This window comes from Cricetulus griseus, chromosome 7, assembly GCF_003668045.3.
Source record: "Cricetulus griseus strain 17A/GY chromosome 7, alternate assembly CriGri-PICRH-1.0, whole genome shotgun sequence".
NCBI lineage: Eukaryota > Metazoa > Chordata > Mammalia > Rodentia > Cricetidae > Cricetulus > Cricetulus griseus.
The window spans coordinates 15800347-15821808 of record NC_048600.1 but is presented as its reverse complement, the minus strand read 5'-3'; the positions used below and the strand labels follow the sequence as shown (position 1 = coordinate 15821808).

At 39.7% G+C, this 21462-nt stretch overlaps 1 protein-coding gene across 1 annotated transcript; it reads left to right on the top strand.

Moving 5' to 3' along the window:
* The first annotated feature begins 3783 nt into the window (after positions 1-3783).
* On the top strand, positions 3784-11306 carry LOC113836584 (translation machinery-associated protein 7-like). The gene is made up of 2 exons (XM_035447636.1): positions 3784-3967; positions 11281-11306. Exons 1-2 carry the CDS (start codon positions 3784-3786, stop codon positions 11304-11306), a joined length of 210 nt encoding a protein of 69 aa, XP_035303527.1.
* The last annotated feature ends 10156 nt before the right edge of the window (positions 11307-21462 follow it).

Sequence of the window (21462 nt, the reverse complement as noted above, 5' to 3'; positions counted from 1 at the left end):
CTACCAAGCTTTTGAAACATGACTCTGACGATAGAAGCATAGTCACAGAAACCAGCCAGGATTTCTGGTCTGAACATAACCAGGTTGATTGTTTAAAAAAAAAAATAGGTCAGCCCTGTCCATAAGACTGTAATCAAGCTCAGCATCTCATAGATGATTTTCAAAATGGCCAGGACACAATCCAAGATCACCTGACATTTAAGTAACTCATAGAAGAAAAGGAAATAAATGAGCGCACACCAACCATGCGGTTGTACCGATGCTGAAATGATTTTAAGAAAATTAAATTTTTAAAAATCTCCAAGACTGAAGAATAGAAAGAAAAAATTATTAAAAATGAGCAGAGGGGGATTCGTCAGCCCTGCTCAGAGACATCCGATGCCAGGGATCTGCTCACCAGATCTGAGCTCCCCAGTGGGATCCGGCACACCCCGACACAGCCAAGGCCCCGGTAACAGTGCTGCCTCCATCCACAAGAAGAGGACAGACATCAGAGTATTGGAACTGTTTGCATCTACCAGAAGGGAACCTTGGTCCCATAGCCACCAGGAGAGGAAGAGAATCCTGCTACACCCACCAGAAGAAAGGGTGAGAAGAGGACAATGTAAACGCACATTCAACAACAGAAAACCCAATATGACACCACCAGAGACTAAGAACCATACATCAGCAAGACCTGAACATCACAATGCAGATGAAGCAGAAGAGAATGACCTTAAAAACATCTTCATGAAAATGATAGAGGACCTCAAAGAGGACATGAGAAAATCCCTTAAAGAAATGGAAGAAAGAACAAACAAAAAAATACAAGATATCAACAAATCTCTCAGGGAAACAGGTCAAGACCTAAAAACTGAAATAGAGACAATAAAGAAAGCACAATCTGAGGGATTTCTGGAACTAGAAAAGCTGGGTAAACGATCAGGAACTACAGATGTAAGCATAATCAGCAGAATACAAGAGATGGAAGAGAGAATCTCAGGAAGTGAAGATACACTAGGAGAAAAAGATTCATCAACCAAAGAAAATCTTAAGTCCAACAAATCCCTAACACAAAATATCCAGGAAATATGGGATACCGTGAAAAGACCAAACCTAAGAATAATAGGTATAGAAGAAGGAGAAGAAATCCAACTCAAAGGTGCAGAAAACATATTCAACAAAATCATAGAAGAAAATTTTCCCAACCTAAAGAAAGACATGCCAATGAAAATACAAGAAGCCTACAGAACACCAAATAGACTGAACCAAAAGAAAAGGTCTTGGTCCCACAGAAAATCCCTGTCTTGAAAACCAAGAGAGAGAGGGAGACAGAGAGGGGGGAGGGAGGGAGGGAAGGAGGGAGGGAGGGGAGAGAGAGAGAGAGAGAGAGAGAGAGAGAGAGAGAGAGAGAGAAACCTAGATTATCTTTTGGGGGTGGAATGAAGACAGACTCTACAAATTTGAACTGAGCTGAGTCTGGTGGTGCAAACCTTTAAACCCAGCACTGGAAAGGCAGAGGCAGCTGAATATATGTGAGTTCGAGGCCAGTCTGGTCTACATAGTGAGACCCAGTCTCAAAACTAGAACAAAACAAAGTAGAATTTGAACTAAGCTGGGCATTATAGGCCTTCTGAAATCCCAGCCTCTGGAAGTAGAGGCAGAAGAATCAGGAGGGTTCAAGGTCATCCTTGGCTACCTAAGAGAATTTCCAGTCTGAAGGTACAGGAACTTAAAGGTAAGACACTATTTCTGAAGACACCATACACTTCTGCCACAGGACTTGGAGGAATCAAGCCATAACTGACCCAGAAACCTCTTTCCTGAGAACTGGCTCTCATAGTATTAGAAGATGCTGTGCACGAAGCATCTTGCCTCCTGGTTGTTAAGCCTAAGAACCACAACAATGAGCAACTTTGCAAGACATCCCCAGTGGTAATATGGCACTTTTCCCTTGGGACTGACCAACAGCTGTCTAATTGGATTTAAGGTCTTTTAGGTCAGTGCAGCACTCACCCATCTTCAAAGTAGCTTCTTTCTACGACAAGGAGGGCTACTGTAGAGACCCACAGCTGGACAGAGCTCAGAGAACAGGGGCCCAGGCCCAGTTAATACAGCTACAACATAATTCCTGCACTTAAAGCTCCTGAAACATTGCAGAAGAGGAGGCAGAAAGATTGTGGAAGCCAAAAGACAAGGACACCAGTTGCTAGGTAGTGTCTTCTCAACATGACAGGGAAGCTACACCCATAAAGTCTCAACAATATGATTGCCTAAACAAGATCTACATAATGACAACACCCAAACACATAAAATAAAAATAAAGGTTAAATTTCATATTTTTTCTTTAATAAAGAAACAACAGATAAAAAAAGAAAAGGTCTCCTCAAAACATAATAATCAAAACACCAAACATACAGAATAAAGAGAAAATATTAAGAGCAGCAAAGGAAAAAGGTCAAGTAACTTATAAAGGCAAACCTATCAGAATTACACCTGACTTTTCCATGGAAACTCTGAAAGCCAGAAGGTACTGGATAGATATTCTACCTACACTAAGAGACCATAGATGCCAGCCCAGACTACTGTACCCAGCAAAGCTTTCAATCAATATAGATGGAGAAAACAAGATATTCCATGAAAAACCAGATTCAAACAATACATATCCACCAATCCAGCCCTACAGAAAGTTCTGGAAGGAAATCTGAAACCCAAGGAAGTCAACTACAACCAGAAAAATATAGGCAATAGATAATCCACTTTACCAACAGCCAAAGGGAAAAAGGGATAGAATCCCACACATAATTTCGCCACCATCACCTAATCAAAAACAAACAAGAATGAACAATCAATGGTCATTAATATCCATCAATATTAATGGTCTTAACTTACCTATAAAAAGACACAGATTAGCAGAATGGATAAGAAGACAGAATCCATCCTTCTGCTGCATACAAGAAACACACCTCAACTTCAAAGACAGATGGTACCTAAGAATTAAAGGTTGGGGAAAGATTTTCCAATCAAATGGACCCAAGAAACAAGCGGGGGTAGCAATCCTAATATCCAACAAATTGGACTTTAAACTAAAATCAATCAAAAGATATGAAGGTCACTTCCTACTCATCACAGGAGAAATCCATCAGGACCAAGTCTCAATTCTGAACAAAGGCATCCACGTTTGTAAAAGAAATATTACTAAAACTCAAATCACACATAAAACTGCACACACTTATAGTGGGAGACTTCAACACCCAACTCTCACCACTGGACAGAAACACCAGAAACTTAACAAAGAAACAAAGGAACTAATAGAAGTTATGGCCTAATTGGACTTAACAGATATCTATAGAACATTCCATCCAAATACAAAACAATTTACCTTCTTCTCAGCACCACATGGAACCTTCTCTAAAATCGACCACATTCTTGGCAACATAGCAAACCTCAACAGGTACAAAAAAAATTGAAATAACCCCCTGTATCTTATCAGACCACCATGCTTTAAAGTTAGAATTCAACAACAACTCGAATTACAGAAAACCTACAAACTCATGGAAATTAAGTAACACCCAGTTGCACAATTCCTGGGTCATGGAAGAAATAAAAAAAGAAATTAAAGATTTTTTCCTACAATTCAATGAGAATGCAGACACAACATACCCAAACCTATGGGACACTTTGAAAGGAGTGCTAAGAGGAAAGTTCATAGCGCTAAGTTCATAGTGCCCACATGAAGAAACTGGAGAATAACCACACTAGAGAATTAACAGCAGGGCTTAGGATCAGGGATCTGTGGATGCCATGTTGGGCCATGAAGGTGGCAAAAAGAAGCTCCTGAAACACCCCAAGAAGCAGGCCAAGGAGATGGACAAGGAAGATAAGGCTTTCAAGCAGAAACAAAAAGAGGAGCAGAAGAAACTCAAGGAGCTAAAAGCCAAGGCCACAGGGAAGGAACCCCTGGCCACAAGTGGAATTAAGAAATCTGGCAAAGGGGCTGGAGAGATGGCTCAGAGGTTAAGAGCACAGACTACTCTTCCAGAGGTCCTGAGTTCAATTCCCAGCAACCACATGGTGGCTCACAACCATCCATTATGAGATCTGGTGCCCTCTTCTGGTGTGCAGATATACATGGAAGCAGAATGTATAATACATAATAAATAAATAAAATCTTAAAAAAAAAATTCAAAGTACATGATATCAAAAAAAAAAAGAAATCTGGCAAAAAGTAAGCTGTTCCTCTTTTCTTCCATGATGATGACCCTCCTCCATCCCTATTTAAATATCTGGATTCCCTACTATAACATCTTTGCCACCTGCAGCTAGAATGAAGTGTTATCTTGGAGCCTATTGTACATTGTAATAAACTTTTGTAAAAAAATTAATAAATAAAATGAATAAACAAAAAAGAATTAACAGCACAACTGAAAGCTTTAGAACACAAAGAATCCAATACACCCCAGAGGAGCAGATGCCTAGAAATAATCAAACTGAGGGCAGAAAACAATAAAATGGAAACTAGGAGAACAATACAAAGAATCAATATAAGGAAGAGTTGGTTCTTCGAGAAAATCAACAAGATAGAAAAACCCTTATCCAAACATACCAAATAGCAGAGAGTGAATATGCAAATAAATAAAATCAGGAATGAAAAGGGGGACATAACAACAGACACAGAGGAAATCCAGAGAATCATCAGATCATACTTGGAAAAACCTATATTCATCAAAATTCGAAAATCTAAAGGAAATGGACAATTTTCTGGACAGATTTCACTTACCAAAATTAAATCAAGAACAGATAAGCAACTTAAATAGACCTATAACCCCTAATGAAATAGAAGCAGTCATCAGAAGTCTCCCAACCAAAAAAAAAGCCCAGGGCCAGATGGCTTCAGTGCAGAATTCTACCAGAAATTCAAGGAAAAGCTAATACCAATTCTCCTCAGAGTATTCAAACAATAGAAGCAGAAGGGTCATTGCCAAACTCTTTTTATGAGGCTTCAATAACCTTGATACGAAAAGCCACACAAAGACACAACTAAAAAAGAGAACTACAGACCTATATCCCTCATGAACAATGATGCAAAAATTCTCAATAAAATACTGGCAAATCAAATCCAAGAACACATCAGAGAAATCATCCACCATGATCAAGTAGGCTTCATCCCAGGGATGCAAGGATGGTTCAACATACGAAAATCCATCAGTGTAATCCACCATATAAACAGACTGAGGAGAAAAAACCACATGATCATCTCACTAGATGCCAAAAAAGCCTTTGACAAAATCCAACACCCCTTCATGATAAAGGTCTTGGAGAAATCAGGGATAACAGGAACATACCTCAACATAATAAAAGCAATATACAGCAAGCCGACAGCCAACATCAAATTAAATGGAGAGAAACTCAATGCAATTCCTCTAAAATCAGGAACAAGACAAGGCTGCCCACTCTCTCCATACCTCTTCAATATTGTCCTTGAAGTTCTAGCTAGGGCACTAAGACAACAAAAGGAGATCAAGGGAATACAAATCAGAAAGGAAGAAGTCAAACTCTCACTCTTTGCAGATGATATGATAGTCTACATAAGTGACCCAAAAAACTTTACCAGGGAACTCCTACAGCTGATAAACACCTTCAGTAAAGTGGCAGGATACAAGATTAACTCAAAAAAAAAAATCTGTAGCCCTGCTATATACCGATGACACATGGGTGGAGAAAGAAATCAGAGAAACATCACCCTCTACAATTGCCACAAACAACATAAAATACCTTGGGGGTAACACTAATCAAAAAAGTGAAAGAGCTGTACCACAAGAATTTTGAATTTCTAAAGAAAGAAATTAAAGAAGATACCAGAAAATGGAAAGATCTCCCATGCTCTTGGATAGGTAGGATCAACATAGTAAAAATGGCAATCTTGCCAAAAGCAATCTACAGATTCAATGCAATCCCCATCAAAATCCCAACACAATCCTTCACAGACCACAAAAGAACAATTCTCAACTTTATATGGAGAAACAAATGACCCAGGATAGCCAAAACAACCCTGTACAATAAAGGAACTTCTGGAAGCATCACCATCCCTGACTTCAAGCTCTATTACAGAGCTATAGTCCTGAAAACAGCTTGGTATTGGTACAAAAATAGACAGGTAGAACAATGGAATAGAGTTGAAAACCCTGATATTAACCCACACACCTACAAATACCCGATTTTTTGACAAACAATCCAAATATATATGCTAGAACAAAGAGAACATCTTCAACAATTGGTGCTGGCATAACTGGATGCAAACATGTAGAAGACTACAGATAGACCCAAGCCTTTCCCCCTGCACAAAACTTAAGTGAAAATGGATCAAAGACCTCAACATAAACCGAACCTGTTAGAAGACAAAATGGGAAATACCCTTGAATTAATTGGTACAGGAGACCACTTCCTGAAAATTACACCAGTAGCACAGGCACTGAGATCAACAATTAATAAATGGGACCTCCTGAAACTGAGAAGCTTCTGTAAGGCAAAGGACACAGTCAGCAAGACAAAACGGCAGCCCACAGACTGGGAAAAGATATTCACCAAACCCACATCTGACAGAGGACTGATCTCCAAAATATACAAAGAACTCAAGAAGCTAGTCTCCGACACACCAAACAATCCAATTAAAAAATAGGGTGCAGAACTAAATAGGCAATTCTCAATAGAGGAATCTAAAATGGCTGAAAGACACATAAGAAAGTGTTCAACATCCTTAGCCATCAGGGAAATGCAAATCAAAACAACTCTGAGATACCATCTTACTCCTGTCAGAATGGCCAAAATCAAAAACACCAATGACAGTTTATGCTGGAGAGGATGCAGAGAAAGAGGAACACTCCTCCACTGCTGGTGGGAGTGCCAACTTGTACAGCCACTTTGGAAATCAGTATGGCGACTCCTCAAGAAAATGGGAATGAGTCTACCACAAGACCCAGCAATTCCACTCCTAGGCATATACCCAAAAGAAGCACATTCATACAACAAAGACATCTGTTCAACGATGTTCATAGCAGCACTATTTGTAATAGCCAGAAACTGGAAGCAGCCTAGATGCCCCTCAACCGAAGAATGGATAGAGAAAATGTGGTACATTTACACAATGGAGTACTACTCAGCAGAAAAAAACAATGGAATCTTGAAATTTGCAGGAAAATGGATGGAACTCGAAGAAATCATTCTGAGCGAGGTAACCCAATCACTAAAAGACAAACATGATATGGACTCACTCATATGTGGATTTTAGACATAGAGTAAAGGATTACCAACCTATAATCCAGAGAAGCTAGTAAACAAGGAAGACCCTAAGAAAGACATACATGGTCCCCTGGAGAAGGGAAAAGGGTCACCATCCCCTGAGCAAATTGAGAGCACGGGAAGAGGGGGAGGAGCTAAGAGAATGATAAGGGAAGAAGAGGAGGGATGCAGAGGACATGAGGGAGCAGAAAGGTTGAGTCAGGGGAAGAATAGAGGAGAGCAAGATAAGAGATACTATAATAGAGGGAGACATAAGTTTACAGAGAAATCAGGCACTAGGGAAATGTCTGGAGATCTACAAAGATGACACCAGCTAACAATCCAAGCAACAGAGGAGAGGCTACCTTAAATGCCCTCCCCGGATAATGAGATTGATGACTGACTTATATGCTACCCGATAGCCCTCATTCAGCAACTGGTGGAAGTAGAAGCAGACACCCACAACTAATCACCAAACTGAACTGGAACTCAGATGCAGAGAAGGATGAGTGAAGAGCAAAGAGGTCCAGACCAGGCTGGTGAAACCCACAGAAACAACTGACCTGAACATCAGGGAACTCTTGCTCCCCAGACTAATAGCTGGGATACCAGCATGGGACTGAATCAGACCCCAGGAACATGGGTTTCAGTGAGGAAACCTCGGAAATCTATGGGACCTCCTGTAGTAGTTCACTACTTATCCCTAGCATAGGTGTGGACTTTGGGAGCCCATTCCACATAGAGGAATACTCCCTGAGCCAAGACACACGGGGATATGATAGACTCTGATGGCACCCTATGGAAGGCCTTACCATCCAGGGGTAGCAGAAAGGATATGTGATAGGTAGGGTTTTAGTTGGGGTGGTGGTAGGGGAGGACGGGAGGGAGAAGGGAACTGGGATTGTCATGTAAAACAATCTTGTTTCTAATTCAAATAAAATATCTAAAAAAAACAAAATGAGCAGAGGGGCCAAAGTGGTTGCTCAGAGGTTAAAATTATAGCACTCACTGAACATCATGAGGTCTGAAGTTCAAATCCTAGCAACTGTGTAAGAAGCTGACATCCAGCTGGGCAGTGGTGGCGCACGCCTTTAGTCCCAGCACTCGGGAGGCAGAGGCAGGCAGATCTCTGTGAGTTCAAGACCAGCCTGGTCTACAAGAGCTAGTTCTAGGACAGCCTCCAAAGTCACAGAGAAATCCTGTCTCAAGAAGAAGAGAAGAAGAAGAAGAAGAAGAAAGAAGAAGAAGAAGAAGAAGAAGAAGAAGAAGAAGAAGAAGAAGAAGAAGAAGAAGAAGAAGAAGAAGAAGAAGCTGACATCCTGCAGACATCTGGAACCCTAGCTCCACTGGGGACTTCTGACTACCAGTCTAATGGAGAAAAATGAGTCCTAGATTCAGGGAGAGACCCCACACCAAGAGAATCAGTAGGAAATCATTGAGGAGGATACCTGACCCCTGCTTCTGGTCTCTGTATGTGCATGTAGGCATGCACACCATACATACATACATACATACATACATACATACATACATACATACATACATACATGTGGACACACTCAAACAGACACACATAGACAAAACTCTTGAACAATGAACTGTAACATAAGTTCTAACTTGTCTTAATAATAAGAGCCCACAGTCAGATATGGAGGAAAATGCTGAGAGATCAGAGAGAAGGAGCAAGCCAAAGCCACCTTTACCTCACTAGCTTCCCAGCAGAAAAGAGACCAAGTTCCTGTTTCCTCCCACTTATATTCCTTTCTCCACCCAGCCATCTCACTTCCTGTATGTCTACAGACCTCTATGGTTAGCTAGTGGCAAGCTTCACCCTCTAATCTTCAGACATGCTTTACTTGTACAAACAAGATATCACCACAATAAGCACAGGCTCAGAATCCTGCAGGATAATAGAGAAAGGTCCAACACCCATGTTACTGAAACCCCACCAGGACTGGAGAAAGATGTTGGTACAGACAGAGAATTGGAAGAAATGATGACTAAAACTATCCCAAATAGGCAGAGTACCTAAACTTACAGACTCAGAAATCAATAAAGCCCAACCTAGATGACCTCAGAGAATGCATGCCCAGACACGATGCTTGAAAGTTAATGTAAAAAAAAGTCTTTAAAAGTGTAGTCATAGAAAACATACTACATTAAAAAACAACATACTACATAAACCACAATTCAAATGACAGCTTGAAATATTAAAAAGAAAATCACAAATGAAATCAACAAATTGAAAGTGCATTTCAATGCCAGGCACAGTGGCACACACCTGTAACTCCAGCACTTTGGGAGGTGGGGGTGAGATCAGCAGTTGAAAGTCTATCTGGTGAGCTCAAGGCCAGTCTAGACTTTCCTTGTCTCCAAAAAGCCAATCAAACAAGGAACATTTCAAAATGACCTCAGGAAAGCATTAAGAGGATAGGAGTTACACACATGTCAAGCTGCCACCATGACTAGGCATGTAAACTTTGGAACTGGACCTGGACTGCAAAAATACATCAGCATTCTACAGTGAATATTACAGCTGTCACAGATGATTTTTCTCCATAGTAAAGGCTTGGAGACCAATGATGTATGATCTACTGTGATGGTCAGTTCCAACTGTTGGCTTGATTGCATTGAGAAATACCTATGATATAAATGGGGCACATCATTGGGTATGTTTGTTGATGGTATTCACAGAGGGCTTTACCTGGAGCCCATCCTGAATGTGTGTGGCATCCTATGGGCTAGGGTTCCATACAGAATAAACAAAGGGTGCGGGGAGAGGCCAGCAGAGTACTGATGCTTTCCTTTCTCCACTTCATGCCAGCACAAAGGACCAAGCCACTCCCAACACTCACCTTTGTCTCTGTGGTAGATTGTAGTCCTCTAACTCTGGGCTAAGATAACCTCTGCCTCTCCTTCTTTCTGTCAAGTATTTGGTTACAGCAAGGAGAAAAGTAACTAATACATCCAGAGACAGAAAGCCTGATAGGTGTGCTTGACCCATGGCCCACAGAATGAATGCAGCAAAGGATAGCTGCTACAAACATGGCCCAGGACCCAATCATAAATTTAAAACATGAGATTTCTTTTTGTAATGCTCCTGCACAACACTCAAGTTCAACTTCGTAGATGTATCTGGTAGCAACATCCAAAGGCTGGACACCCCTGCCATGCTAACTTTCCTGCGTCAATGGCTTTTCTTTTTCAAACACCCTGTAAAAGCTGCCTTTGTCTTCTCGTTCCCTTCACAAGTCCTGCACAATCTGAGCTTCCCTGGGATATCCATTCAGGCCTATCTGAATCTGTATTTTTCAAACTGACATTCCCAAGAGTCCAAACAAAGTTCTTTTATGGTTCCTGGGCTTCATAAACATTGTGCATCTCTTACCAGAAGCTGTGAATTCTGTAGGGCCCTCAAGTGACATTTGAAAATGCTGGAAGAACAGAACTGTCAACCCCAAATTCTCTATCTAGTGAACACTTCCTTCAGAAATAAACTCTCTGATGAAGAAAAACTAAGAATTTGTCCTTACTAGACTTGCATCAAAGAAATTATTTAAATTACATTAATTTATTCATTGGTCTATGTGCATGCTTGCTCATTCACACACATGCACACACACACACCATTTACACACACATTTACACATACACCATTTACACATACACACAATTTATATACATACTCCATTTGTACACACACACCCCATTTACTTACACATACACACACACACACATACACAACATTTACACATACACCATGGTGCAGATGGAGAGGTCAGATTATAACTTACAGGACTCATTCTCTCCTTCCACTATGTGGGATCAAACTCAGATCATTAGTCTTGGTGACAAGAGCCCTTTATTTGCTATGCTATCTTGCTGCCCATAAAGGAAATTATTTAGAAGAAATAATGAAATGTGGGACTATAGTATGGAAAGAAAAACAGTAAATGTCTGTGTAAACATAATAACTTTTAAAACTATTATATTTAATTATTTTAATTCTTTTTTGCCCCTAAGTTCCTAAAAGTATTGGTGACAGTTGAAAGGAAAACATTGTCTGGGGGAGTTTTCAGTGTATGCAAATATAATTCATATGACAACTGTTGCATCTGGATGGAAAATTTCTATATTTTGTATATGGTAGGAAAATGTTAATTTTAAGTAAATTGTGAAAAGTATGTAAAGGATCAAAGATATGAGTTGTTCAGAGATAGTCAGAAACCCAAGAAATGAAAATGGAATATTAAAGCTAAATAACCCAAAAGAATAAGCAGAATAAAAAAGGAGACACAAGCAGAAAACATAATAAAATGGTAGAGTAAAATCCAAATATATGCATAATTACTTTGACTGGAAACCCTAGATCATGACATTAACACAGCTACTATGCCCCCTTCCTCCCCTCTATGCTACCTCCACAGAAGATAATAACAAGTGTCAGAGAGGTTGTGAAGAAGCTAGAACTCTGTACAACTTCTGTGGGAAAAAAAGTGGTTCAGCTGCTAAGGAAAACAGTATGGTAATTCCTCGCAAAATTAAAAATGGAACTACCATATGATCCAGTGATTCTACTTTTGGACATACCCATAAAAGAAATGAAAGCAGGGACTTCAAGGGATATTCATAGCATTATCTGCAATAGCCAAAGACAGAAGCAGCCACATGTCCGTTGAAGGATGGGTGGATAAACAGAATGTAGAGTATTACATATAATAGGATATTCTTAGACTTTAAAAGGAAGGGAATCCTGAGGGGAGTTAGTGGGGATAAAACTTGAGGACATAATGCTGGGAGAAAGGAGCAGGATGGAATCCTCCTTATACGAGAGACCAAGAAGAGCCAAATTTAGGTTAGACATGGAGGCACATGGCTGTAATCCCAGTACTTAGGAGGTCTGGAAAGGAAGACTTGAGTTCAAGGTCAGCATGGACTATGTAGTTAAGTTCCAGACTTGGCTGGACTATATAGCAAAAATAAATAAAATAAAAATATGTTAAATAAAATAAAGAGAATAGTCAAATACCTAGAGAAAGAAAGTAGATAGGTGGTGTGTTTATGTTAGTTGTTGGTGCCCCTCCTTGGTGATACTCAGATTTACCTACTTCATATGACTCTTGGGACTTAAACATTCAGTGTATAGCCCTAGAATAATGGCAGCCTTATTGTTTCTTCATTGGAGAAAGAAATTACATATGCTGAGTGAAATTTATATGGGGGGCATGGTTTTGAATCAAACTTCTGCAAATCACTTACACAAAGTACTGGGTAACTAGACAGAATAACGAAACAGGCAAGTTCAGAATTAAAAACCAATGATTGAACAAGCTTGAAGAAAACCAAAACTCCTGGAGATTGTCAGCACATAATCAAAAGAAGCTCTATGTATCTGAGCAAGCACAATAAACAAAGTCTCTGCTCCAACCCTAATCAGCCTGACACTAAGCAACCTGCCTTGTTCTATTCCAGCTTTTTTAGCCCTTTGCTACCTGTAGAACCAGCTCCTCCACTCAGCTCCCAGAAACACCCATTCTATTTACCAGAATGAAATGTTATGCACTTTAGAAACAAACAAAAAACATAGCCAATTAGATCTTTAAAATTAAATTTGTTACAATTTTTACTTTTGACCCTTACATGGAAAGATGAAAGGCTAGGTGCAGAAAGTAAAATGGTGGGACAAGCAATACCATTCAAATACTTCCTTAAAAATAGAGTGAAGCCCAGACTTTTCCATGGAAACTTTGAAAGCCGGAAGGCCCTGGATAGATATTCTACTTACACTAAGAGACCATGGATGCCAGCCCAGACTACTATACCCAGAAAAGCTTTCAATCAATATAGATGGAGAAAACAAGATATTCCATGACAAAACCAGATTCAATACATATCTACCAATCCAGCCCTACAGAAAGTTCTAGAAGGAAATCTGCAAAACAAGGAAGTTAACTACAACCAGAAAAATATAGACAATAGATAATCCCACTTTACCAACAGCCAAAAGGAAAACGGGATAAAATCCCACACATAGATTCACCACCATCACCAAATCAAAAACAAACAAGAATGAACAATCAATGGTCATTAATATCCATCAACATTAATGGTCTTAACTCGCCTATAAAAAGACACAGATTAGCAGAATGGATAAGAAGACAGAATCCATCCTTCTGCTGCATACAAGAAACACACCTCAACTTCAAAGACAGATGGTACCTAAGAATTAAAGGTTGGGGAAAGATTTTCCAATCAAATGGACCCAAGAAACAAGCGGGGGTAGCAATCCTAATATCCAACAAATTGGACTTTAAACTAAAATCAATCAAAAGAGATGAAGGAGGTCACGTCCAACTCATCACAGGAGAAATCCATCAGGACCAAGTCTCAATTCTGAACAAAGGCATCCACGTTTGTAAAAGAAATATTACTAAAACTCAAATCACACATAAAACTGCACACACTTATAGTGGGAGACTTCAACACCCAACTCTCACCACTGGACAGGAACACCAGACAGAAACTTAACAAAGAAACAAAGGAACTAATAGAAGTTATGGCCTAATTGGACTTAACAGAACATTCCATCCAAATACAAAACAATTTACCTTCTTCTCAGCACCACATGGAACCTTCTCTAAAATCAACCACATACTTGGCAACATAGCAAACCTCAACAGGTACAAAAAAATTGAAATAACCCCCTGTATCTTATCAGACCACCATGCTTTAAAGCTAGAATTCAACAACAACACGAATTATAGAAAACCTACAAACCCATGGAAATTAAGTAACACCCAATTGCACAATTCCTGGGTCGCAGAAGAAATAAAAAAAAGCAATTAAAGATTTCCTAGAATTCAATGAGAATGCAGACAAAACATACTTAAACCTATGGGACACTTTGAAAGCAGTGCTAGAATTTAAGTTCATAGCGCTAAGTGCCCACATGAAGAAACAGGAGAATTAACAGCACAACTAGAGAATTAACAGCACAACTGAAAGCTTTGGAACACAAAGAATCCAATACACCCCGGAGGAGCAGATGCCAGGATATAGTCAAATTGAGGGCTGAAATCAATAAAATGGAAACTAGGAGAACAATACAAAGAATCAATATAAGGAAGAGTTGGTTCTTCGAGAAAATCAACAAGATAGAAAAACCCTTATCCAAACTTACCAAATAGCAGAGAATGAACATGCAAATTAATAAAATTAGGAATGAAAAGGGGGACATAGCAGCAGACACAGAGGAAATCCAGAGAATCATCAGATCATACTTGGAAAAACCTATATTCATCAAAATTCGAAAATCTAAAGGAAATGGACAATTTTCTGGACAGATTTCACTTACCAAAATTAAATCAAGAACAGATAAGCAACTTAAATAGACTTATAACCCCTAATGAAATAGAAGCAGTCATCAGAAGTCTCCCAACCAAAAAAAAGCCCAGGGCCAGATGGCTTCAGTGCAGAATTCTACCAGAAATTCAAGGAAAAGCTAATACCAATTCTCCTCCAAACAATAGAAGCAGAAGGGTCATTGCCAAACTCTTTTTATGAGGCTTCAATAACCTTGATACGAAAAGCCACACAAAGACACAACTAAAAAAAGAGAACTATAGACCTATATCCCTCATGAACAATGATGCAAAAATTCTCAATAAAATACTGGCAAATCAAATCCAAGAACACATCAGAGAAATCATCCACCATGATCAAGTAGGCTTCATCCCAGGGATGCAAGGATGGTTCAACATACGAAAATCCATCAGTGTAATCCACCATATAAACAGACTGAGGAGAAAAAAACCACATGATCATCTCACTAGATGCCAAAAAAGCCTTTGACAAAATCCAACACCCCTTCATGATAAAGGTCTTGGAGAAATCAGGGATAACAGGAACATACCTCAACATAATAAAAGCAATATACAGCAAGCCGACAGCCAACATCAAATTAAATGGAGAGAAACTCAATGCAATTCCTCTAAAATCAGGAACAAGACAAGGCTGCCCACTCTCTCCATACCTCTTCAATATTGTCCTTGAAGTTCTAGCTAGGGCACTAAGACAACAAAAGGAGATCAAGGGAATACAAATCAGAAAGGAAGAAGTCAAACTCTCACTCTTTGCAGATGATATGATAGTCTACATAAGTGACCCAAAAAACTTTACCAGGGAACTCCTACAGCTGATAAACACCTTCAGTAAAGTGGCAGGATACAAGATTAACTCAAAAAAAAAAATCTGTAGCCCTGCTATATACCGATGACACATGGGTGGAGAAAGAAATCAGAGAAACATCACCCTCTACAATTGCCACAAACAACATAAAATACCTTGGGGGTAACACTAATCAAAAAAGTGAAAGAGCTGTACCACAAGAATTTTGAATTTCTAAAGAAAGAAATTAAAGAAGATACCAGAAAATGGAAAGATCTCCCATGCTCTTGGATAGGGGAAGTCAGGGGAAGAATAGAAGAAAGGATATGTGATAGGCAGAGTTTTGGGGAGGGTGGTGGTAGGGATGGACGGGAGGGAGAAGGGACTTGGGATTGTCATGTAAAACAATCTTGTTTCTAATTCAAATAAAAAAATCTGAAAAAAAGTAGAGTGAGGTGCTGGGTGGTGGTGATGCATGCCTTTAATCTCAGCACTCAGGAGGCAGAGGCAGGCAGATCTCTGTGAGTTCGAGGCCAGCCTGGTCTACAGAGCTGGTTCAGGACAGCCAGGGCTACACAGAGAAACCCTATCATGAAAAACCAAATATACACACATATGTAAATATGTGTATATATATTTATACACAGAGAGAGAGAGAGAGAGAGACACAGAGAGAGAGAGAGAGAGAGAGAGAGAGAGAGAGAGAGAGAGAGACTGAGGTAAAGATATGAATGACAGGCAAAGCAGACTCCTGAACTGTGCAGAATAGACAATGACACACAGTGACAAAAGGCTCTATTTGCTAAGGATACACAACAGTTCTAAAAGTGATGCAACTAAAAATGGAGCTTCAAAATACAGGGGGCAAAATGCAGCAGAACCAAAGGGAGAGGTAGACAAAGCCACAATTACATTCAACAAGTTCAACATACCTCTCCCAGTAACTGATCAGACAGACAGAAAAATCAGCAAGGGTACAGAAGACCCAACAGCACAGTAATCAGTGCAATACTTAGAAGACACTCCTGCTAATGACAACCAAATACATTGTTTTTTTTTTCAGTGACACATAAAACATTTGCCAAGAAACACCATACTTCTAGCCACTGAAATCAGAATAAATTTAAAATAAATAGAACCATATAGAGTGTATTCTTTGGCCATATCAGGATTAAATAGGATATCAGTAACACGGGAAATGTCAGCTACTTCAAAGTTAAACACCACACATGTACCTAAATAATTTAGGAGTCAATGGAGTTATAAGGAAAAGCAGAAATATTTTTTGAGACAGGGTCACTATACCTGGAGCTCATTGATTTGGTTAAACTAGCTGGCCAGCAAGCCCCAGGAATGCTTTTGTCTGTTTCTCTGGTCCTAAGATTACAAGGGCATTCCTTGCCTTCAGCATTTTACATGTATGCTCATAATCTGAACTCTGACCTTCAAGGCTTACATAGCAAACATCTTACTGAATTATCATCACAACCTATTTTTAAATAAATTTAACCAAATATACCCAAAATATAATTTTAACACAGGCAATATAAAAACTATTTAGATATTGCATATCCTTTTAATAATATACCTTCAAAATTAGTGTGAACTTTATATTCATAGTTCATTTCAGTTGGACTCATTTCAATCATTCATTAGCACAGTTCCAGACCCAAGTTCCAACAGAGGCATTGTGGGTGGTCTAAATAGCTATCACTTCCTTTCCCTGGGTTGCATCTTAATAATTCATAATTGATTTATACATTTGTTTTTAAGAATTTCCCACAGTTGTTACATTTTACAATGAAAAGACAAACTCAGTAAAGTATGTGAGAATACTAGAAATTAACAGATCTCTTAAACTTCACCACTTGTGGGCTTCTAAATTAAACACTCTTACTCAAGACAGACACTTGTAGTCTCTTTTGGAATGCTGACCAGCTAACCATTGCCTGTCTTTCCATTCTCCTTTTGTGGCACTACAATATTGTGGGGAATAACTGGGCATGCTGTCAGAAACCCAGAGTCCACATCAAGGTTGTGCTAGTTAGTTGTCCGACTTTCACATTAGCTCCTTGGCAGGCTTCACGTTGCTTTTCCGTGTTTAACAAAACCATTTCTCAACTGTGCCCCTCAATAGTTATGTTCTTTTGTAGCAGGTTTTCTTTTTGGACCACCAACATGGAAACTTTATTTTATTCGTTATGAATGCTCAGCCTTATCTTAGCTCTTATTTTAATCTGTTTCTTGGGGCGCTCACTCCTCCCTCCTTCTCTCTGTCCTACTTGCAATGCTTCTTATGGCTGGCTGGCTGGCAGCTGCCTGGCTTCTGGCCCAGGCTGTGTCCCTCTTTTCCTATTCTCTTCTTTGATCTTCTTTTCTCCACCTCTATCCTCTCTTCCCACCAGCCCTGCCTATCCCTCTCCTGCCTAGCCTAGCTATTGGCTGTCAAGCTTTTTATTTAGCCAATCAGGTGCCTTAGGTAGGCAAGGTGAAACAAATGCAACATATCTTTACATAATTAAACTAATGCACAAAAACAAATGTAACACATCTTTTTATCATTAACAAAGACAGCAGAAACAAATGTAACACACATTTACACAGTTAAATAAACCACAGCATAAACAAATGTAACACATCTTTGTATAGTTAAAATATTCCACAACACTTTCTTTTTTCTCAGTATTAAGGATCTCAAAGTTGCCACATACCCTTATAATAGAGACATATCTTACCTCCTCCACAGAAGCATCCGACAATGCTGTATTTGGAACTCAGGCTTTCACCTTGAGCTGACACTACTCTTTGCTGTGACTCTTTTGATTAGGCATGACCAGTATCAGTCTCAGGCATCATCTACCCACTGCTTAAACAGGGTTCTCCCTCTACTTTCATTCTGCCCTGAAAGTACTGCTTAAGTGATGATTCATACTTGAGGTTTGAACAACCACTTGCAACCTCCAAAGTCTTCAGCTCTGAACTGTTCAGAGCTTTAGATATTGTATTTATCTAAATGTCTGCTGGACCTGGATGCCACAATGTCCAATACTACACTCACTCTAATTTGTTCCAGCCCAGGTTATTACTCATCTTCCTGATGACCCAGGAGGAAACTAGGAGCAACTGCAACCAGTCGATGCCAACATCTAGTCACTGGCTCCTAGTAATTTTGCTCATTCTTGGAAACTCACATTCTTGTCATTTCTACTATGCTTTCTTCTCTATTCGGAACCTGTAGCTTCTCTCACCTGGAATAAAAACTAGCATTCGAAGTCCATCTAAAACTAACACTACATTCTCGTTTTGTTCTAAAGCAAACTAGAACTGATCGTGGTGACCCAAACTTAACATTTGCCTTTGCCTGTTTCTGTGTCTTTTGCTTTTGCTTTTGTTTTGACACTGGGTCTCATGTAGCTCGGGCTAGATCCAGATACACTCTGTAGCCAAAAATGGCCTTGAACTCCTAACCTTTTTGCCTCCACCTCCCAAGTTCTGGATTACAAGTGTACACCACCACCACACCTGACTTCTGTACTTTTGCTATCCTGTTTCCCTTGCATGGAATGCTCCCCCCTCCTCTTTTTTTTTTTTTCTATACTTCATATTTCAAGATGCTCTTAAGACACCATACCCACCAGGAAGAAAACTTTCAAAACTACCAAGAATGAATTCTTTTTCTCTCCTCCAGCAATGGCTCAACTAAGCTGTCATCATTGCATTTAACCAATTTTATTTTTAATTTTTCTTACTCTATTCAACAGCTCTTTATCATTTTTTTTTTTTAGTTTTAAAACAATCTTCTCGTTTTACATACCAATCCCAGTTCTCACTCCTTCCCTCTTCCCGCTCTCCCCACCTTCTCCCTCTACCACCGCTTATCCACTCCTCAGAGAGGGTAAGGCTTATCATGAGGAGTCAACAAAGTCTGGCACATCACTTTGAGGCAGGACCAAGGCCCTCCAGCTATATCTAGGCTGAGCAAGGTATCACTCCAAAGAGAATGGGCTCCAAAAAGCCTGTTCAAGCCCTAGAGATAAATCCTGGTTCAACAGCTCTTTCTAAGAACAGAGGCTATGACTGGCTTCTTTGTAAACCCCAATGCCTAGCCCATACATGGCCTAGGGAAGACTTTCTTGATGAAAGAGGTAAGTTATGTTCCTCTTCATAAATTAGTACTACCTTAATGTCTGAGATTATATTTTCATCATGTCACGGTACTTTTCAAAAACAGTTACGAATCACCGCAGGATGGAATACAAGCATTTTTAGCATTGACTTCCACAAGACCCAAGTTCCCTGTGTAGTTTTATCTCACACTATACTTCCTCATCCTGTACTCTATTCAGTTTTCCAAACTGGCCTCCTGACCTTTCCCTGCTATCCCCCCACCCCCACCACTGGAAATTACAACCCCTCACAATGCTGGTCCTTTTTACAAAGCAGCTCACTAACAATTATTTGATGGTGCTGTATGATTGATTCTAAGAACACTGCTGTTTGTGCACACCTGACTGATATCCACCAAACGTCTCCATGTCACCAACAGATGGCTAGTAGGACAAAGACTTAGGCTTAGATCGTTTCTTCAGGTCATAAAACATTATCAGTAACACAAAGAAAACACTGCTCTTCTGCTTTAGCTGTTTTTGTCTCTGGTCCGGTGATTCTCAACCTTCCTAATGCTGAGACCCTTTCATACAGTTCCTCATGTTGTGCTGACCCCCAACCATAAAGTTATTTCATTGCTACTTCACAACAGTAATTTTGTTACTGTTATGAGTGGTAATTTAAATATTTGTGTTTTCCAATGGTCTTAGCAACCCTTGTGAAGGGGTTGCTTGGCCCCAAAGGGGTCATGACCCAAAGGCTGAGAATCACTGCTCTAGTCCCACCCTCCTTCATCTTATAGCTCTCTGAGAATGAGAAATGAGGGATTGGCTACTACAGGGTTTCTTTGCTGGAAGTTTTACTGCTTCTGTCAGTCAACTGCCTAATCTGAAAGAGTTCTAGACAGTGACAGAAATCTAATTAGAGCAATTTCAGCAAGAAAACCAGATGTCTTGAGCCAATGAGATAGCTCAGCAGGTAAGTGCTTGCCATACAAACCTGATGACTTGAATTCAATTCCTTAATCCCAGAGTGGAAGGAGAAAACCAACTCCCAAAAGTTACCTTCTGAATTCCATAAGAGCACCATGGCCCACACATATCCCCTCCCCAACACACAATACTAGAGAATGAGAATCAGGGTGTCTTATGATGCTTGATGTGCAGTTTTTGAGGCCTGCCAAATTAACTCCTCCAAGTGACCATACACAGACAAGACATATGCTTTTGGAATAAAAAGCACTGTCAGGAAAATAGTGGGCACAATTTGGCATCAACAGTTGCCATTAGGTCAAAAGAAGGAGGAAACCTGACTGCATCACCCCCAAGCATTCTAAAGATAACTGTGCTCCTAAAAGGAGAGAGGGAGATGGCTGTGAAAGTCTCACAAGAACATTAGTTCCCTCTGAGTTCCAATATACAATGTACTGGGCAGCTGGGAGGAAGGATAAAGGTAGAAGGGAACAAAAGGAGTGTATACAGTCAAACCCCTTCAAACTATCTCAGGAAATAAATGCATCCCAAGTAAGATTTCTATCATGATAACCAACCAAACTACAAAATGCCAAGATCAGCTCTTAAAAAGAACAGAGTAACATTAACCAGTGTTTGTTCTGCTTTCTGTTTCTCTTAGCAGAATTGAGGCTACTTAAATACAGAACATATCATCTTTCTATCTCACACAAGACCACAGTTAATGAAGTCTACCTAGCACAGTGCCGGAGATGTAAGCACATAACATATTTTTTGTAGGGTAAAAGAGGAAATTCAGATTAAAAAAACAAAGTTCAAAGGTCACTTTAGTATAGAGATACCATGAAATAGTTAGACCAAGATTAATCTCTGCCTTTACTGCAATTTCCTATGGGAACTAAAACTGGACAAATAAAATTCAACTTTATTTCCAAAGTCCTAAATGTCTGCTTGAGCCTCA

Coding starts and splice junctions, on each gene's coding strand:
- LOC113836584 (XM_035447636.1), top strand. CDS start 3,784: ATGTTGGGCCATGAAGGTGGCAAAAAGAAGCTCCTGAAACACCCCAAG. Junction 3,968..11,280: donor AAGTGGAATTAAGAAATCTG/GCAAAGGGGCTG, acceptor TTTGCCCCTAAG/TTCCTAAAAGTATTGGTGAC.